The following is a 17171-nucleotide window of genomic DNA, read 5'->3' on the forward strand; positions in this document are numbered from 1 at the left end:
ATTTCTGGCCTACAGAGAACTGCAAAATCACTCCACCAACCAAGAATCTGTTGAGTTTTATTTTCTGTGGTTTATATTATTTTAAAAAGAAAAAAAAGGGGAAGTGGATGTGGCTCAACTGATAAGAGCGCCTGCCTACCATATGGAGGGTCCAGGGTTCGATACCCAGGGCCTCCTGACCCGTGTGGTGAGCTGGCCCACGTGCAGTGCAGCCACATGCAAGGAGTACTGTGCTATGCAGGGGCACCCAGTGTAGGGGTGCCCCATGCACAAGGAGTGCACCCCCCAAGGAGAGCCGCCCTGCGTGAAAAAAGCACAGCCCGCCCAGGAGTGGCACACACAAAGAACTGATGCAGCAAGATGACAGAGCAGACAACATGGGGGTAAGGGAGAGAAAAAGATAAATCTTTAAAAAAAAGAAAAAAGGGAAGGAAAAAGAAAAAGAAAAAAAGGGAAGGGAAGGTGATGTGGCTCAGTGGTTGAAATACTGACTTCCCACATATGAGGTCCCAGGTTCAATCCCCGGCTCCAGTACCCTCCAAAAAAAATCCAAAAAGAAAAAAAGGGGGAATTTTCTTTTCCAAACAAAATACATTTGAATGTTAAATATTTATTTAATGAATAAGATGTTTAAAATTATGAAAGTCTCTTCCACAAATCTTTCTCAGCTTCATTTGAAAATCACAGCAATCTCCTCCTGGGTAACTTCATCCATTCCCACAACTTCAATAACTCCTAGGATCAGCTCAATCTTCTCTCTCTGAACTCCAGACCTAGATATCCAATAGCATTCTAATATCCTATTTGGATACCCAAAGTAACGCAATACAAGAAAAGTCCAAATTTGGAGGACAGAGGGATATAGGAACATACTTTGTGTTTATTACTAAAGTTAAGTTGGTATCAATGCAAATGAGATGATTCAGATTTAGGATGTTAAATTTAAGCCCCATGGCAAGTACAAAGAAAATATCAGAGAATATGCAAAGTCATAGAGACAGAAATTAGAATACAGGCTACTGGGAGTGGGGACAGGGATGGGAGCAGGGAAAATGGGAAGTTAATGCAAAATGGTTGTAAGGTTTCTGTTTGGAGAGATGGGAAAGTTTTAATAATGGAAAGTGGTGAGGGTACCGCAACACTGTGAAGGAGATTAATTCCACTGAATGTATGCTTGGAAGTGGTGGAGGAGATGGGAAAGTTTGTACATTCCTACAATTAAAAAAAAAAAAAGGAAAAAAGGAAAGCGTAACTAAAGAAACAATAACAATTAGAGGCAATACATGATCCTGGATAGACTTTAATAAGGGAAAAGAAAAGGCTCAAAAGGACATTATTGGGAAGCAGATTTGGTCCAGTGGATAGGGCATCTGTCTACCACATGGGAGGTCCAAGGTTCAAACCCCGGGCCTCCTTGACCTGTGTGGAGCTGGCCAGTGCGCAGTGCTGATGCGCGCAAGGAGTGCCATGCCACGCAGGGGTGTCCCCTGCGTAGGGGGGCCCCACGCACAAGGAGTGCACCCCGTAAGGAGAGCTGCCTAGCACGAAAGAAAGTGCAGCCTGCCCAGGAATGGTGCCGCACACACATGGAGAGCTGACACAGCAAGATGACACAACAAAAAGAGACACAGATTCCCATGCCACTGACAAGAGAAGCAGACAAAAGAACACACAGCAAATGGACACAGAGAACAAACAACTGGGGCGGGGGGTGGGGGGAGAGAAGTGGGGGAGAAGGGGAGAGAAATAAAAAATAAATCTTTAAAGGAAAAAAAAAGGACATTATTGTGACTTATGAAAAATACAGAATACAGACTTAAGCTTTATATCAGTGTTAACTTTCTTAAACTTGATAACTGGTTATGTAAGTGAATATTCCTGTTCCTATCTTAGGAAATGCACATGGCGGTATTAATTGTTAAAGGAGCATGACGTATACAACCTACACTGAAGTGTTCAGGAAAACAGATGGACAAGCACAGACCAAATGACAAACAGATGGACTGACAGACTGATGGATAGACAAAATGATATAGCAAATGTGGCAAAATGTTAAAACTGGTGGATGTGGGTATCTGGGGAGATAGCAGTATGCTAGAGTTCTCTGAGGTTTATATCATTTTTTTAAACTGTCCTGTAAGTCAAAGTATTTCAAAAGAAAAACTTTGAGAAGCAGATGTGGCTCAAGTGACACAATTTCAGCCTACCACATGGGAAGACCTGGGTTCGATCCCTGGGGCCTTCTGGTGAAAAAGAAGAGAAAGCGTGCCTGCGTGGTGAGCGAGTGCCAGCGCAAGTGTCCCATTCAAGTGAGTCGCAGCAAGATGACGACCCATCAAGAGAGACAAGAGGAGAGTCAGGGTGAAGCACAACAGAAACCAGGAACTGAGGTGGCACAATTGACAGGGAACCTCTCTTCCCATCAGAGGTCTCCAGGATTGAATCCCAGTGAATCCCAGAGAAGAGAAAATGAGAAGAGAAGACAACACAGACAGCAAAACAGCAGGGTAGGAGGAGGGTAAGGGGGGAAAATAAACCTTAAAAAAAAACAAAAAAAAAACTTTATAATTAAAAAAAATAAAAGACTGTCCAAACTGAACTCCTCACTCTCCCCTCCTCCTCTCTCCCAGTCAAAAACATTTACTTTTCTTCCAGGGTTCTCTATACCAGAGAATGACACTACACTACACACACCGGGGTCCGCCTACTACACGGGAGGTCCAAGGTTCAAACCCAGGGCCTCCTAACCCATTTGACAAGCTGGCCCACAAGCAGTGCTGATGCATGCAAGGAGTGCCATGCCACATGGGGATGTCCCCCACGTAGGGGAACCCCATGCACAAGGAGTGCACCCTGTAAGGAAAGCTGCCCAGTGCGAAAAAAGTGCAGCCTGCCCAGGAATGGCACTGCACACATGGTGAGCTGACGCAGCAAGATGACGCAATGAAACGAGATGCAGATTCCGGACACAGAAGACGACACAGCAAATGGACACAAAGAGCAGACAACTAGGGGGGGGGGGGGGCGGGAAGGAATCTTTAAAAAAAAAAAAAAGACAATTATAATTGAGCTCTTTCCCTTTTGAACATTTTCATCAACCCCCACTAACTTTAAGGCAAAGCCCAAACTTCTGGGCTTATCTCAATAGGATCTACATGATGCAACCCTTTTCTGTTTCTTTTCCCACTAACCAACCCCATCCCCATTCCAACTTCACTCCAACCGTAAGAAATCCCTTTCCATTTTTCAAAAGAAACTTCAAACTCACACACTCAAACTCCTCGCCAAGAACTCAGTCCTCTATTCTTCATCTAACTAAATTCTAATCAACCTTTAGATTTCAACCTAAAAATACCTTTTCCCAGGAAGCATTCCCGGAATCCTCAAATATGGTAGACTACCTTACTATTTCCAAATATTCATCTCCTTTCTATAAGAGGATCCTATATCTCCACCTATGGCCATGTGCATTGCAATGCCTCCTTTAAAGAGAAAGGTACATCCCCACCCCACTGACATTGGGCTTAACTTGCTGGGACCAATAGATACGAGCGTAAGTAATATATGACACTTCTAGGCAGAAGCTTAAGTATAAGATGATATGAGATTTTTTTCTCATGGAGTAATAAAAATGTTCTAAAATTTACTTAGGTGATGACAGTGCAATTCTATGATGAAAATGACCGCCAGTGAGTGTAAACTTTGAATGGACATTTACAAAACATGGGACTGTATAACACAGGGAATACAGTGGTGGCTGATGGACTGTGGTTAACAGGACAAATAGCCAATTTTCTCATGACTGATAGCAAATACATAATACTAATATATGGTATTAATAATTGGATGGGTTGGGGGAAAATATACTAAATGTAAGGTATGGGCTATACTTAGTAATATTTTGATGATACTCTTTTATAGTTTGTAACAAATGTTTCAAAACAATGAAAGGTGTTGGTAGTGGGGAGACTTATGGGAGCCTTGTATGATGATATACATATTTGTTATCATAAATTTATAAATTTTGCTACTTTGTACATACTGTTTATATATGTTCATATATGAATAATATACTCAATAATATTCTATTTTTAAGAAAGCAATTAGTGGAAGCTGTTAAAATGAGAAATGTTCATCTATATATATCTGCAATTTAAAAAAAAACTAAGCCATTATGGTTTCCTACAGCTCTTTCTCTCTACCGCTAGAAAAGTATGTCACAGACAGGGACTGCTTCTCCAGCCTGGGTCTTGGAATAACAAACACAGAGCAGAGCCACTGATGTCATATATGAGCAAGAAATAAACCACAATTGTTATAAGCCACTGAATGAGTTTTAGGGGTTATCTCCAATTCCTCCTTCAAAAGACTATCCTCGATGAAGGTTCAGGCTATGTCTATTTTATTTTCTACCTTATCTCGAAGGACTAACACAATCCCTGAGATTTAGTAGTTCTGAATAATCATTTGTTTTAAAATGTAATTTTCTCACACAGCGTAAGTGTTCCACCAATGCTCTGTACAGCCCACATCATCCTACTGTTTTATTATACTACAAATCCTCTCTCCCACTAGGCTAAACTTATCGAAGGCAGACATCATTGGACCCCGAGCACTAAGGCTGGCAAAAATACACTCAAATGTTGACTAAAAGAAGAAAAAATTGTTAAATATGAAGAAGCACATCTCTGAAAAAGAGAAATAGAAACACTGTTTTAACCAACTATTTTCAGGCCTTTTTAAAATAAACTAGAAGATCACACAAATTATTAAACTTTTGTAGGCAGTAAAACTAGATCACAAAAAAGTGAACATTTTTAGAGGAAAAAAAAAAACCCAAGCTACAATTTCAGGATAAAACTACAATAGCAGTTATATTCCAGAAGAATCAAAAACTACTTCCTAAAAACAACAAACCCAGTGTGCTAATGTATTTTGTTAAAAGAGTCATAAAAATCAATCAGGAAATGAGAAATAAAAGGCATCAGTTTGACATTTACAAAATGGTATGTCACACTGGTAACACCACATGTTATCCTGGCCAATAACATATTTAAAAAGTTAAAATAAAAGCATAGACAGACAACTGAAAATGTAGAGAAAATGAAAGGATAAACCTGATTGTGTTTAAAAATATTTGCCATCTGTAATACCAAAATACAGTGGTTTTTCTTTTTTTTTTTTTTTTTCCTGTATTTTAAAATTTGTCTGGGGAAGGGGTGTAGCACAGTTAAATCCCTGGTACCTCCTATAAAAAAATAAACAAACTGAAGCAGGAGGGCCGGGGTATATAGGAATCCCAGTGTTTTTTGATGTAACATTTATGTACATAATCTAAAGTTTCTTTAAAAAGAAAAAAATTTAAATAAACACTTGTCACCAGAAAAATGTCATTTTTAAAAGTTAAAAAAAAAAAAGGGATTCAGTCTGCAAAACCCAAATAGGAAGACAGAAACAAGTCTATTGCAACAGACCTTATATTTGACACTTCAAATAAATTATAAACTCGTTGAGGAAAAAGTCCTTGTCTTATTCAACTTTGTGTCCAGAACTCAACATGGTACCTGAGAGATAGCAATTGTTCAAAAAGTGGATGATGCAGATTTGTTTGGTGAACTAGTTTTATTTATTTAAAATAGGTAGCTATTTTTAAAATAACTTTCAAAACACTTTTCTCCCAAAAATATGAAAATGAAATAAGCACAAGAAAATTCAGACAAATTCATAAATGACATGTCCATAATAAATTAAATTCAGATGTTCTAAAACTCTGTCCTAGAACTAATTGAAATGTGGCTAATTCAAACTGTGATATGCACAGTGTATTTCAAAGATTTAGTATACGGGAAGCGGACTTGGCCCAATAGATAGGGCATCCGCCTACCACATGGGAGGTCCACAGTTCAAACCCCGGGCCTCCTTGACCCGCACACGCAGTGCTGATGTGCACAAGGAGTGCCGTGACCCGCAGGGGTGCCCCCCGCGTAGGGGAGCCCCACGTCCAAAGAGTGCACCCTGTAAGGAGAGCCACCCAGCGTGAAAGGAAGTTCAGCCTGCCCAGGAATGGTGCTGCACACACACAGGCTGATGCAGCAAGATGACACAACAAAAAGAGACACAGATTCCCAGTGCCACTAACAACAGAGGCAGACAAAGAAGAACACACACCAAACGGACATAGAGAACAGACAACTGGGGGGGGGGAGGAGAGAGAAATAAAAAACAAAACAAAAGAAAAAAAAGATTTAGTATGAAGAAAAGAATGTGAATTCCCACAATAATTTTTTATATTGATTATATATTGAAATCTTTTGGATATACTGACTTAAAATATTAAAATTAGTGGGAAGGGAGTGGATGTAGCTCAAGTGGTTGAATGCCTCCTTCCCATGTACAAGGTCCTGGGTTCAATCCCTAGTACCTCTTAAAAAAAAAATTAGCAGAGTGGGTGTAGTTCAGTGGTTGAGTGCCTGCTTTGCAAATACAAAGTCCCGGTTCAATCCCCAGTAACGCTTAAAAAAAAAAAAAAGTATTAAAATTAATTTCACCTGTTTTCCCTTCTTTTAAATGTGGCTACTAGAAATTTTTAAATTAAATATGGCTTGCTTTTTATTTCTATTGGACAACACCATAAACTACAATTAAATCTCAGAACAAATGCCCTCTGACTATATAAATTCAAAATTTTTAATTATCAAATACCTACATACCAATGTTCATAGCAGCATTATTCACAAATAGCCAGAAGGCAAAAGTAAATCATGTTCACCAACAGAGGAATAAACAAAATGTGTTATATCCATACAATGGAATAGTATTCAGTCATAAAAAGAATGAACTTCTGATACATGCTACAACATGGATAAACTCTGAAGACATCATGCGAGTGAAAGTCAGACACAAAAGAAATATTATTGTATGATTTCACTTACATGAAATAACTAGAACATGCAAATTTATAGACAGAAAGTAATTTATAAGTTCCCGGGGTGGAGGGATGGAGAATGGGGAGTTAATGTTTAATGTGTGCAATTTGTTTGGGGTGATGGAAAAGTTTTGGTAACAGATGGTGAAGATGGTAGCACGTTCTGAATAGAATTAATGCCACTGAAATGTACACTTGAAGGTTGCTAAAATGGGAAATTTTAAGTTGTATATTTTACCACAATAAAAAGTTTAATTGACTCGTCAGCTAAATTAGATTTATTTCAAAAGTCTAAAACTGCTATTCCCAACACCACCACCTAACAACGGGTATTACTGTAGCTGTTACATTAATTAAGAGAAAACCAGGGGAAAAAATTAATACCAAAGGGAGGGCAAAGCCATTAGAAAGATACAGACAGCTGCCTCTAAATCCTATTTCAGATTTTAAGTTACTGAAATAAATCACTCACTCTCAAATAACTACTGAGTAAATGAGTGTTCCAGCGACTGCTACACATATAATTACCGACAAAATGTCAAAGCAATTCTCCAAAGGTTGTATAAGCTATAAATAAGATATTTTTAAATCCTTGACTATACTTTTTCATGAGTTCAAGACTACCCTCCTTTCCACAGTATGTAGGATCTCTGATCTTTTTTCAGCCTTGTAAGGATTGTTTCTCTCAGTATAGTTCCTGATAGCCTGTAAGGGAGTGGCCCAGACAAGTATAGAGGTTAAAAAAGCATATATGGGGCGGCAGACTTGGCCCAGCGGTTAGGGCGTCCGCCTACCACATGGGAGGTCCATGGTTCAAACCCCGGACCTCCTTGACCCGTGTGGAGCTGGCCCATGCGCAGCGCTCATGCGAGCAAGGAGTGCCCTGCCACGCAGGGATGTCCCTGCGTAGGGGAGCCCCATGCGCAAGGAGTGCGCCCCATAAAGAGAGCCACCCAGTGTGAAAGAAAGTGCCACCTGCCCAAGAATGGCACCGCCCACACAGAGAACTGACGCAACAACAAAAGAAAGAAACACAGATTCCCGTGCCGCTGACAACAACAAAAGTGGACAAAGACGCAGCAAATAGACACAGAGAACAGACAACCAGGGTGGGGGGGAAGGAGAGATAAATAAATAAATAAATCTTAAAAAAAAAAAAAGCATATATGTAACTCAAAGAGTTCTAAGTGAGATGGTAGCAAATAGGTCAACCCAAGATTTGCTTTTTATCCTATTTTCTCTCTTTAGACGAGTTTATCATTAAGTCAAAAACAACCCTAATCTGGCATAACCTGATACTTTAAAGAAATTAAATTATAAAAATCAACCTAAAAACTGAGAATTCCAATTGTCCAGTAAAATTCTGTCCTGCAAATACAACTTAACTCCCTCTACAGCTGCTCAACTCTGAAAATATGGTCTAGGCATTCTTCCCTAGAACCACAAGATTACCTGTATATTTTAATATCCCTCAACATTGCATCACCTTTAACTTTTCATACATTGATGCCACATGTATATTAATGCTACAAAGGTTATGAACTAGTTTCTAAGCATTAGGAAACAGAACGGCTGAAGCAATGCAACAAAAATATTATTCTACAGCAGGCAGCTTTTAGCCTCAGTTCCTGCTTAAAAGCCATCTGGACTTAAATACAGTTACAGTATATCATCACCATATTATTAAATAATCACATCAAGAATTGATTCTGATAATGTTAAGTTTTTTCCAACTAACATCTTATGTCTTGTCTGAGATACTACTCTTTGGAGTAATGTATCACAGATTCAAAGTTTTAAGTACAATAAACATAATCATCAAATATGTAACATATAATACTAGTCATTAAATGCATGCATCATTCAACACTACCACTGTAATGGTACCATGTAATGCCTTCAAAAACGTATCAACCTACAATAAAATAAGACAATAAAATAGAATACAAATCTGCTATAAAGTATATATGCAATCAAATAGCAGGTATTAGGAGAAAATTAAAGTCTCAAATACTATTAAAACATAATTGTAAATATAAATCAAGAACTGGAAATAACACTTCAAATGCAGCTTTTACCCAACTACATACTTGTCTCCTCTATGAAACCACTAATAACCTAATAAAGAAATATGCCAACCTGTCAACCAAACAGTGTAACTGTTTAAAAACCATTCTCAAAGTGCTTCCACTTGCGGTACTTCCCAAGGGAACAATTTGCCCCCAATCAGTAATACAACGTAAGAACTCCAATGTAAGAACTCTGGGGCAGTGGATGTGGCTCAGGCTGTTGGGTACTCACCTCCCATGTGGGAGGTCCCAGGTTCAGTTCCCAGGGCCTCCTGGAGAAGGCGAGCAAATAATGAGCAGATAGATAAGAGAACCATCTGGGGGAGGGGGGAATAAAAAATAATAATAATAAAGTAAACAAATAAATCTTTAAAAAAAAAGAGCTCCTTTGTTATAAAGGTTCTAAATACTGTTAGGGGAAATTTAAAAAATGATTTTTAAATACCACTTAAAAAGTTTCAGCTTTTTCAATTTTCAACTATCAAGAGAAATTCCTCATATATATAATTACATTTCAATGATTTCACTAAACGATATGCAAAAGTCTGTGTTGCCAGCCCTAAAATACATATGGTTCAGTATCACTTAAAGACTTGGAACTTGTCTGTTATCTATTGGATGTTTCTTATTCTCTATAAGAACTGGAGCTGAAAAGTTAAGATCCATTAATAATAGGTGTGTGTAATCACCAACTGCTCAAAAGATAACTGACATTTGAAAAGGATGTGTCAGATTTCCACAAGTAAATTTTCACTCCAATGATGTTTTGGAATATTATAAGAAGGAAGTAAAGTATCTTTAGAATAATACTGTATTTAGTAGAGCTAAAGAAGTTCTCCAAAACTTTCCAAAATTCTTAATGGGACAAGAAAAAGAACACAATTTAACACCCTGTAAATCCCACTCCCTTAAATGAAATGTATCTACTAAGACAAAAAGTAGATTACCATTTAAATGAACTAAAACCAAAGGAGTAGCATTCCATGTTCTCTTGATTTACTTCCGGAGATGAGGTAGGAAGAACACTGGATTCTACACTACTGGATTCTACTTAACAGAGCTTGTGTCCTTTAAATAAGTCAACCTCAAGTATCCGGGAGGCACCGGCCCCACCATCCCCAAGATCATTTCAGCTCGGAGATGCTATAGTTACATTTCTTCAAGAGCCTTCCTACAGCATGGACTCTTTTCTAAACCCCAACATTCAAAAACTGCACTCAAATAAGAATGAGACTATCCTATAAAAGACATTAGCAAAGTGGGTGTAGTTCGCTTGCTTCTCATGTACGAGGTCCCAGGTTCAATCCCCGGCACCCCCTAACAACAACAAAAACAAACAAAAATTACATTAAAGTAAGGATCAAAGAGAAATGAAATCGCTCACAAGGAGCCCTCCCCCTACAAGAAGCAAGCAAGCGGAAACTAAGAGATCAAGTCCTTCCAAAAGGAAAGGACGGATAAAACAAATACATTTAGCTTTCTCTCTTGAGACTTTCAATACACTAGGAAAGCTTAGTTCAGAATTTTTTTTTCGCACTGAAGCTTCAAAAAGGATTCATTTAGCATCCATTAAAACTTTTCATTAAAAGTCTATACTTGTGCAAGAAACCTTAACTATTTGATTAGAAGAGAGGAAGCTTCCTACATAAAATAGTCCCACGTTCCTAATATACAGCCAGAAAAACTTAAAGCATGCTTTGGTTTAAAAATAAATACCAGTCTCCTTCTAAATTTTCAAAATTTCAAACCTGCAATGCCCAGAAAAGGAAGGCATCAACCAGTTCCTCCCAAAGTGCTTCACTCCAACCTAACTTTTCCTCCCTTTCCCCAGGTCTGGAAATCCATTCTTGGTTTTGTGCCTCTCAGTCCTGTCAGTTCATCGTCAGCCTACAGTCCAGTTGGAAGGAGAAAATAGAGGCGCCCGCTCAGAGATGAGGATAAAAAGCAGTCAAGACTTGTAGGAGCTGGATCCGCGAGGCCAAGAGAATACTATTTCATAAAACTTAAGTAAATTAAAATAAAATTTTTTAAAAAGGCAGATCAAAGGAAACCGTGCTTACGGCCTACAGCCAACTCGGGGGTCGCTCCTCGTCTGCGAGGCCCACAGACAAAATGTGAACCCAGGACCGAGTGGCTGGACAGAGCGCGCAGGGCTCCGGGCGGCCTGGATGGACCCGAATCCCAGGCCCGGCCGGCGCCCCGCACCCCATCGGAACGGCGGGTTCCGGCCCCGCGGCAGGCCCGCCGGGACCCGGCGCGCTGACAGCTGCCAAAGCGCGGGGCTGCGTGGCCCGCCGAACCCCCGGCCCACCCCGCCCCACCCCGCGGGCGGCCTGGCCGGCGCGCGGGGAAAAGGATACTCCCGGGTGCGGAAGGCCTCCTGAGTGTGGGGAATGGTGAAGAGCGGCTCCTCCCCGGGAAGCGGCTTCACCAGCGGGAAGGGCTTGCGGCCCAGGAGCGGCGCCATCGCCGCGGCGGCGGCCTTTCTCCGGGGCGCCCTCGTCAGCAGCCCGGGCAGCAGCGGTGGCGACTCCTTGGCGAGACGGCGGCGCAACACTAGGCCCGGCGGCCGGAGCGAGCGCCGCGCTCCCGGGGGTGGGTTGGGGGAGGGGAGGGGTGAGAGGGCGGCGCGAACTCCGGCTCCCTCACTGCTGGCGCCGCCGCGCGAGACCCATGGAGCAGAATGCGAAGGCACAGAACTCCCGCGCACGCCTCTGCGCCGCCCAGCAGCCTTCGGCCAATCTTCGCCCCAAGCCCCGGAGCCCGGCAGTCACGACTCCTCCTTAGCGGCACCGGAGGAAATTATTGAAAAATGGCGGGAGATTCCCCTCCTCCCCTCGGCCCGGCCAGCTCACACACTAACTTGTTCCCTCGTGGCGCCGATACCGAATACTCCAACAGGCGGAGAGCTGGTCAGTGCTTGCATACTATTGGCTTAGGGCAGCTGCCGCTCTGCGCTTGAGTTCCCACCCCCTGTCCCCGGCTGCGTAGTTGGGTTGCAGCGCACCAGAGGGCAGTATGAAGAGGTGAAAGGTCACGTTATGTAAGTGCCGGTGACAGGCGTGCAGGCTTCCAGCAGGGGAGTTGAAAATAGAAAACAATTGGAGACTGAGAGGTTGAGAACTCAAGGGGGTCAGGCCAGAGAATCCCCATCACATATACAGACACTGCGCCATCTGTCACCGAGGCGACACCGACATCCGGGCACCACGGTCCGTGTGGTGCGCCGGAGGGGGGAGGGGGAGCGCGCGGCCAGGGGCTTTGTCTTTCCTCTGGTGCTCCGCCCCCTTCTTAAAGGCGCCGTGGTGGGCCACGCCCGGGACGCGGGAGTTGGGCTGGGATGGGAGAAGGGATTGGCGGGAAGTAACCCCAAGACCTTCTCCAAGCGAAGATTTTGCAGAAGGACATCTTGAGACCCACCCAGCTTTGCTCACCCCAAAGTTAGCTAGTTCTGAATAACAGTGTAATTGGAATCTGGGTTATAATCGTTTCTGAGCACTCAAGGGGCTTGCTGGAAAGAGTAATGTAGACGCTTCCTTGGTAAAATGCATAAAAGGGTGTATCAAATATACTACGACTCGAATGCCTTAAAATATCCGTTCAGTTCTTTATAGTGAGCGCTTAGGAAGTGCACAGTAAGAAGGCGGCAATAATTGCCCAGAGGGTGAGGACATTTGAGCTACTTCTCCAAATAGGCTGCACCCACTTAATCCAAATACCTGTTTGGATATCCAGCATGACCAGGAACACACATTAAATTCTCTCCCTATTAAATTATCTCACTTGGTACAAAGATCATCACCATCTGAGCCTGGAACCTGCTTTCCCAACCTGTTCTCCAACTGGGCTGGACTGCTAGGTGTCCCTTGCCAAGGCCAGACCCTTACCTCCTCTTCTCACCCCAAGGAGATCCTGCCTCTCTATGAGGGAAATTCTAGGTTGGCTGTTACCTCTGGGAAGTCTCCTTTGCTCACCTAGCAGAGAAGGGAGCTCATCCTCCTCCAGTTATCATTTCTTCCCAGAGAAGTCGAAGAAGCCTTCTCAGAGGATAAGAGTTGATTGTGGAAAGATAGGTAGGAATTCACATTCCTACTTTCAATGAGTTCACCACCACAGGAATGGATTTGTTTAAGAACATGTTTTCTGGGATGTATAGCTCCACGCCACCATATTCCACCCTCTGGACCCCAAAAAGACGTGTTCTTTCTACATGGAAAATACATTTATTCCATCACAACAGGCAGAAAGAGGAGGGATGAGCACTGAAGGCAGGGGGCATAGCAGGGCAAAGACTTTAGTAAGTTTAGGACAGTGTGGCTAACACATGGGAGTTTTGAGGCAGAAAGTATGGGGGGATGAGTGTAGCAAAGGAAGTGATAGCGGACCAGTTAAAAGGGAATTGCAACTAGACAACCAACAAGATGGCGGCAGAGTAAGGCGCTCCCAGAGTCAGCTCGTGCTACAGGGCAGTTAGTAATCATCCCTCCAGAGTTATCTATAGTACCTGTTTGGGGCTCCAGGAGACCAGAAGAACAACCTGTAACATCCTTGGAAGAAGGGAAGGGAGAGACTGCCCATCTGCAGAGAAGATTCATAAGTAGAGCACTCCACATCCCAGAGGCCACTGCCCATCCTCCACTGGCAGCACAAGCTGCCTTGGGAACTATTCTATGACTGGAACTGGAAGCTCCATTTCCCAAAAACCAGGAAGAGACAGTTGGGGACTAACTTCAGCTACTGATTAGTAAAATCAACTGACTAAAGTATAAACCAGAGAACAGCTAAAGTTTGAATTTGTTGAAGCCAGAGACTGGTAGCCGCAATTTTAACTCTGCCCCTGGCATGAGGGGAAATGGGATGGACTGAAAATCACAGTGCTGTTAGGGACCAGCTTCTTTCCATCCAGCTCAGACTGCAGCCCAGCCCTAGCCTAGGTGTCAACCCCACCTCTGGCAGGGAGGAAGCTGGTGGGACCTGCACCAGACTCTTCAGGTAACTGCAGGTACATTCGACTGGTACAGACTAAATAGTCGGAAGTCTACTAGGGCAACTGCAGTCATTTTGGACCTGCACAGCATAGATTGCTGCCCACATCTGTAGCTGCAGCCCCACCCCAGAAAGAGGAAGAAGGGCATAACTTCATCAGTCTCTCTGGGCAACTATAGTCTAGGCCTGTATGACTTGGAGTATTCCACACAGCTGTGACTCTGTCCCTACCCCTGGCAAAGGAGAAAGGTAGGAGAAGCTTCATCGGTACATGGAGCAATGTGGGCAGCTTGAGCCTCCACAGCTTACAGCACCAACTACATCCTTGGCTCCTACTATACAAGAGAGAAAGGGCAAGAAAGACCTAAACTAAAGAGAGAAACTCCATCCAGAATAAATACATCTAGTAAACCAGATGCCAAGACACCAACAAAATATTACAATCCATATTAAGAAACAGGAAGATATGGCCCAGTTAAAGGAACAAAATAAGCCTCCAGATGACATAAAGGAGTTGAGACAACTAATCAGAGATATTCAAACAAATCTCCTTAATAAATTCAGTGAGATGGCCAAAGAGATTAAGGATATTAAGACATTGAATGAGCACAAAGAAAATTTGAAAGCATACATTGAAAAATAGCACATCTTATGGGAATGAAAGGTGCAATCAATGAAATTAAAAATACACTGGAGGAAAGTGGGTGTGGCTCAAATGATTGTGCTACCATCTTCCATATGGGTAACCATTCGGTTCCCTGGGCCTCCTGGTGAAGACGAGGTGGTCTGCACCATGAGCTAACACAGCAAGATGATGCAACCAAAAAGAGACACAGAAGGAAGACAATGAGAGACAAAACAAACCAAGTTGCTGAGGTGGCTCAAGCCATTGAATGCCTCTCTCCCACATCAGAGTTCCCAGGATTGGTCCCTGGTGCCTCCTAAAGAGAAGACAAGAAGAGAAGACAAGAAGACACAGAGGAAAGTGCAGCAAATGGACACAGAGAGCAGACAATGAGTACAGGCAGCAAGGGGAAGGGGATAAAAAAATGCACTGTAGGTATATAACTGTAGATTTGAGGAAGCAGAAGAAAGGATTGGTGAGGTTGAAGACATGGCCTCTGAAAGTAAACATACAAAAGAATGGAAAAATTGAACAAGGTCTCAGGGAACTAAATGACAGCAAGAGACATGCAAACGTACATGTCATGGGTATCTCAGAAGGAGAAGAGGAGGGAAAAGGAGCAGAAGGAATATTTGAAGAAAAAATGGTAGGAAATTCCCCAAACCTATTGAAGAACATAGATATCCATGTGCAAGAAGCACAGCATACTCCCATCTGAATAAATCTGAACAGACCAACTCTGAGATGCATACTAATCAGAAAGTCAAATGCCAAAGGTAAAGAGAATTCTGAGAGTAGCAAGAGAAAGGCAATGCATAACATATGAGGGATACCCAATAAGATTTAAGTGCCAGGAAGCGGATGTGGCTCAACTGATAGAGCATCCGCCTACCATATAGTAGGTTTAGGGTTCAAACCCAGGACCTCCTGGTCCATGTGATGAGCTGGGCCACATGCAGTGATGCTGCACACAAGGAGTGCCTTGCCACGCAGGGGTGTCCCCTGTGTAGGGGAGCCCCACACATAAGGAGTGTACCCTGCAAGGAGAGCTGCCCAGTGCAAAAAAAGCACAGCCCGCCCAGGAGTGGCACCGCACACATGGAGAGCTGACGCAGCAAGATGACACAACAAAAAAGAGACACACATACCCAGTGCCACTGAGAATGCAAGCAGACACAGAAGAACACACAGCAAATGGATAAGAGAGCAGACAACAGGGGGCGGGGAGGAAGGGGAGAGGAAAAAAAAAAAGATTAAGTGCCGATTTCAGACAGGAACAATGGAAGCAAGAAGACAGAGGTATGATATATTTAAGATTCTGCAAGAGAAAACGTCCAGCCAAGACTCTTATATCCAGCAAGATTGTCTTTCAAAAGTGAAGGTGAGTTTAGGATATTCACAGATAAACAGAAACTGAGAGAGTTTACAACAAAGAAACCAGTCTTGCAGGAAATACTAAAGGGTGTGCTACAATCTGGAAAGAAAAGACAGGAGAGAGAGGCTTGGAAGATAATCTAGAAATGAAGATTATATCAGCAAAAGTAACAGAGTCTCAAAGAGTGCTGAAAATAAAATAAGACAGATAAAACCCAAAGGTCAAAATGGGTGAAATAAGGACTACCTTTATAGTAATAACATTGAATGTTAATGGATTAAACTCCCCAATCAAAAACACAGACTGGCAGAAAAGATAAGAAAATATAAGCCATCTATATGCTGTCTGCAAGAGACTCACCTTAGACCCACTGGCAGAAAAGATAAGAAAATATAAGCCATCTATATGCTGTCTGCAAAAGACTCACCTTAGATCCATGGATACCAATAGATTGAAAGTGAAAGACTGCAAAAAGATATTCCATGCATGAAGTAACAAAAATCATTTTAAAATCCAGAGTGGCTGTACTTAGATGAAATAGACCTTAAAAGACGCTAGTGGGAAGCAGATGTGGCTCAAGTGATAAAGCTTCCACCTACCATACGGGAGTCCCCAGGTTCGATCCCTGAGGCCTCCTGGTAAAGAAGAGAAAGAAGAAGAGAAAGCGTGCCCATGCAGCAAGCCAATGCCCAGGCGAGTGCCCGCATGGTGAGCACATGTGCTCATGTGGTGACCCCGTGCCTGTGCAAGTGCTCACATGGTCAGCAAGCGCCCACACAAGTGAGTCATGCAGCAAGATGATAGGACATCAAAAAGAGAGACAAGGGAAATGGATGTGACTCAACCAATTGGGCTTCTCTCTACCATATAGGAGGTCCAGGATTTGATGCCCAGGGCCTCCTGGTAAGGGCGAGCTGGCCCACATGGCCAGCTAGCCCATGTAAAGTGCTGGTCCATGTGGGAATGTGGCCCCACGCAGGAGTGCTGCCCTGTGTGGGAATGCGGTCCCACACAAGAAAGCTGCCTCTCACAGGAGTGCTGGCCGTGGCGGAGAGCTGGCGCAGCAAAATGATGCTACAAGAGACACAGAGGAGAGAAAATAAGAAGACGGAGCAGAACAGGGAGCCAAGGTGGTGCAAGGGAGTAATTGCCTCTCTCCTACTCTGGAAGGTCCCAGGATAAGTTCCCAGA

The 17171-nt window shown here is 42.8% G+C and overlaps 1 protein-coding gene across 3 annotated transcripts in view; it reads right to left on the reverse strand.

Moving 5' to 3' along the window:
- BAZ1B (bromodomain adjacent to zinc finger domain 1B) overlaps positions 1-11920 on the reverse strand; it is a 77617-nt gene extending 65697 nt beyond the window's left edge. For 2 of the 3 annotated variants that reach the window (XM_058285923.2, XM_071211177.1), the window contains exon 1: positions 11355-11920. In XM_058285923.2, coding sequence (XP_058141906.1) covers positions 11355-11461 — 107 coding nt within the window. In that variant the 5' untranslated portion in view covers positions 11462-11920. Of the gene's footprint in view, positions 1-9941; positions 10997-11354 lie in introns of those variants that run through there. The other variant, XM_058285924.2, reaches the window with a different exon arrangement.
- Positions 11921-17171: the final 5251 nt, after the last annotated feature.

This window comes from Dasypus novemcinctus, chromosome 23 (assembly GCF_030445035.2).
Source record: "Dasypus novemcinctus isolate mDasNov1 chromosome 23, mDasNov1.1.hap2, whole genome shotgun sequence".
NCBI classification, from domain to species: domain Eukaryota; kingdom Metazoa; phylum Chordata; class Mammalia; order Cingulata; family Dasypodidae; genus Dasypus; species Dasypus novemcinctus.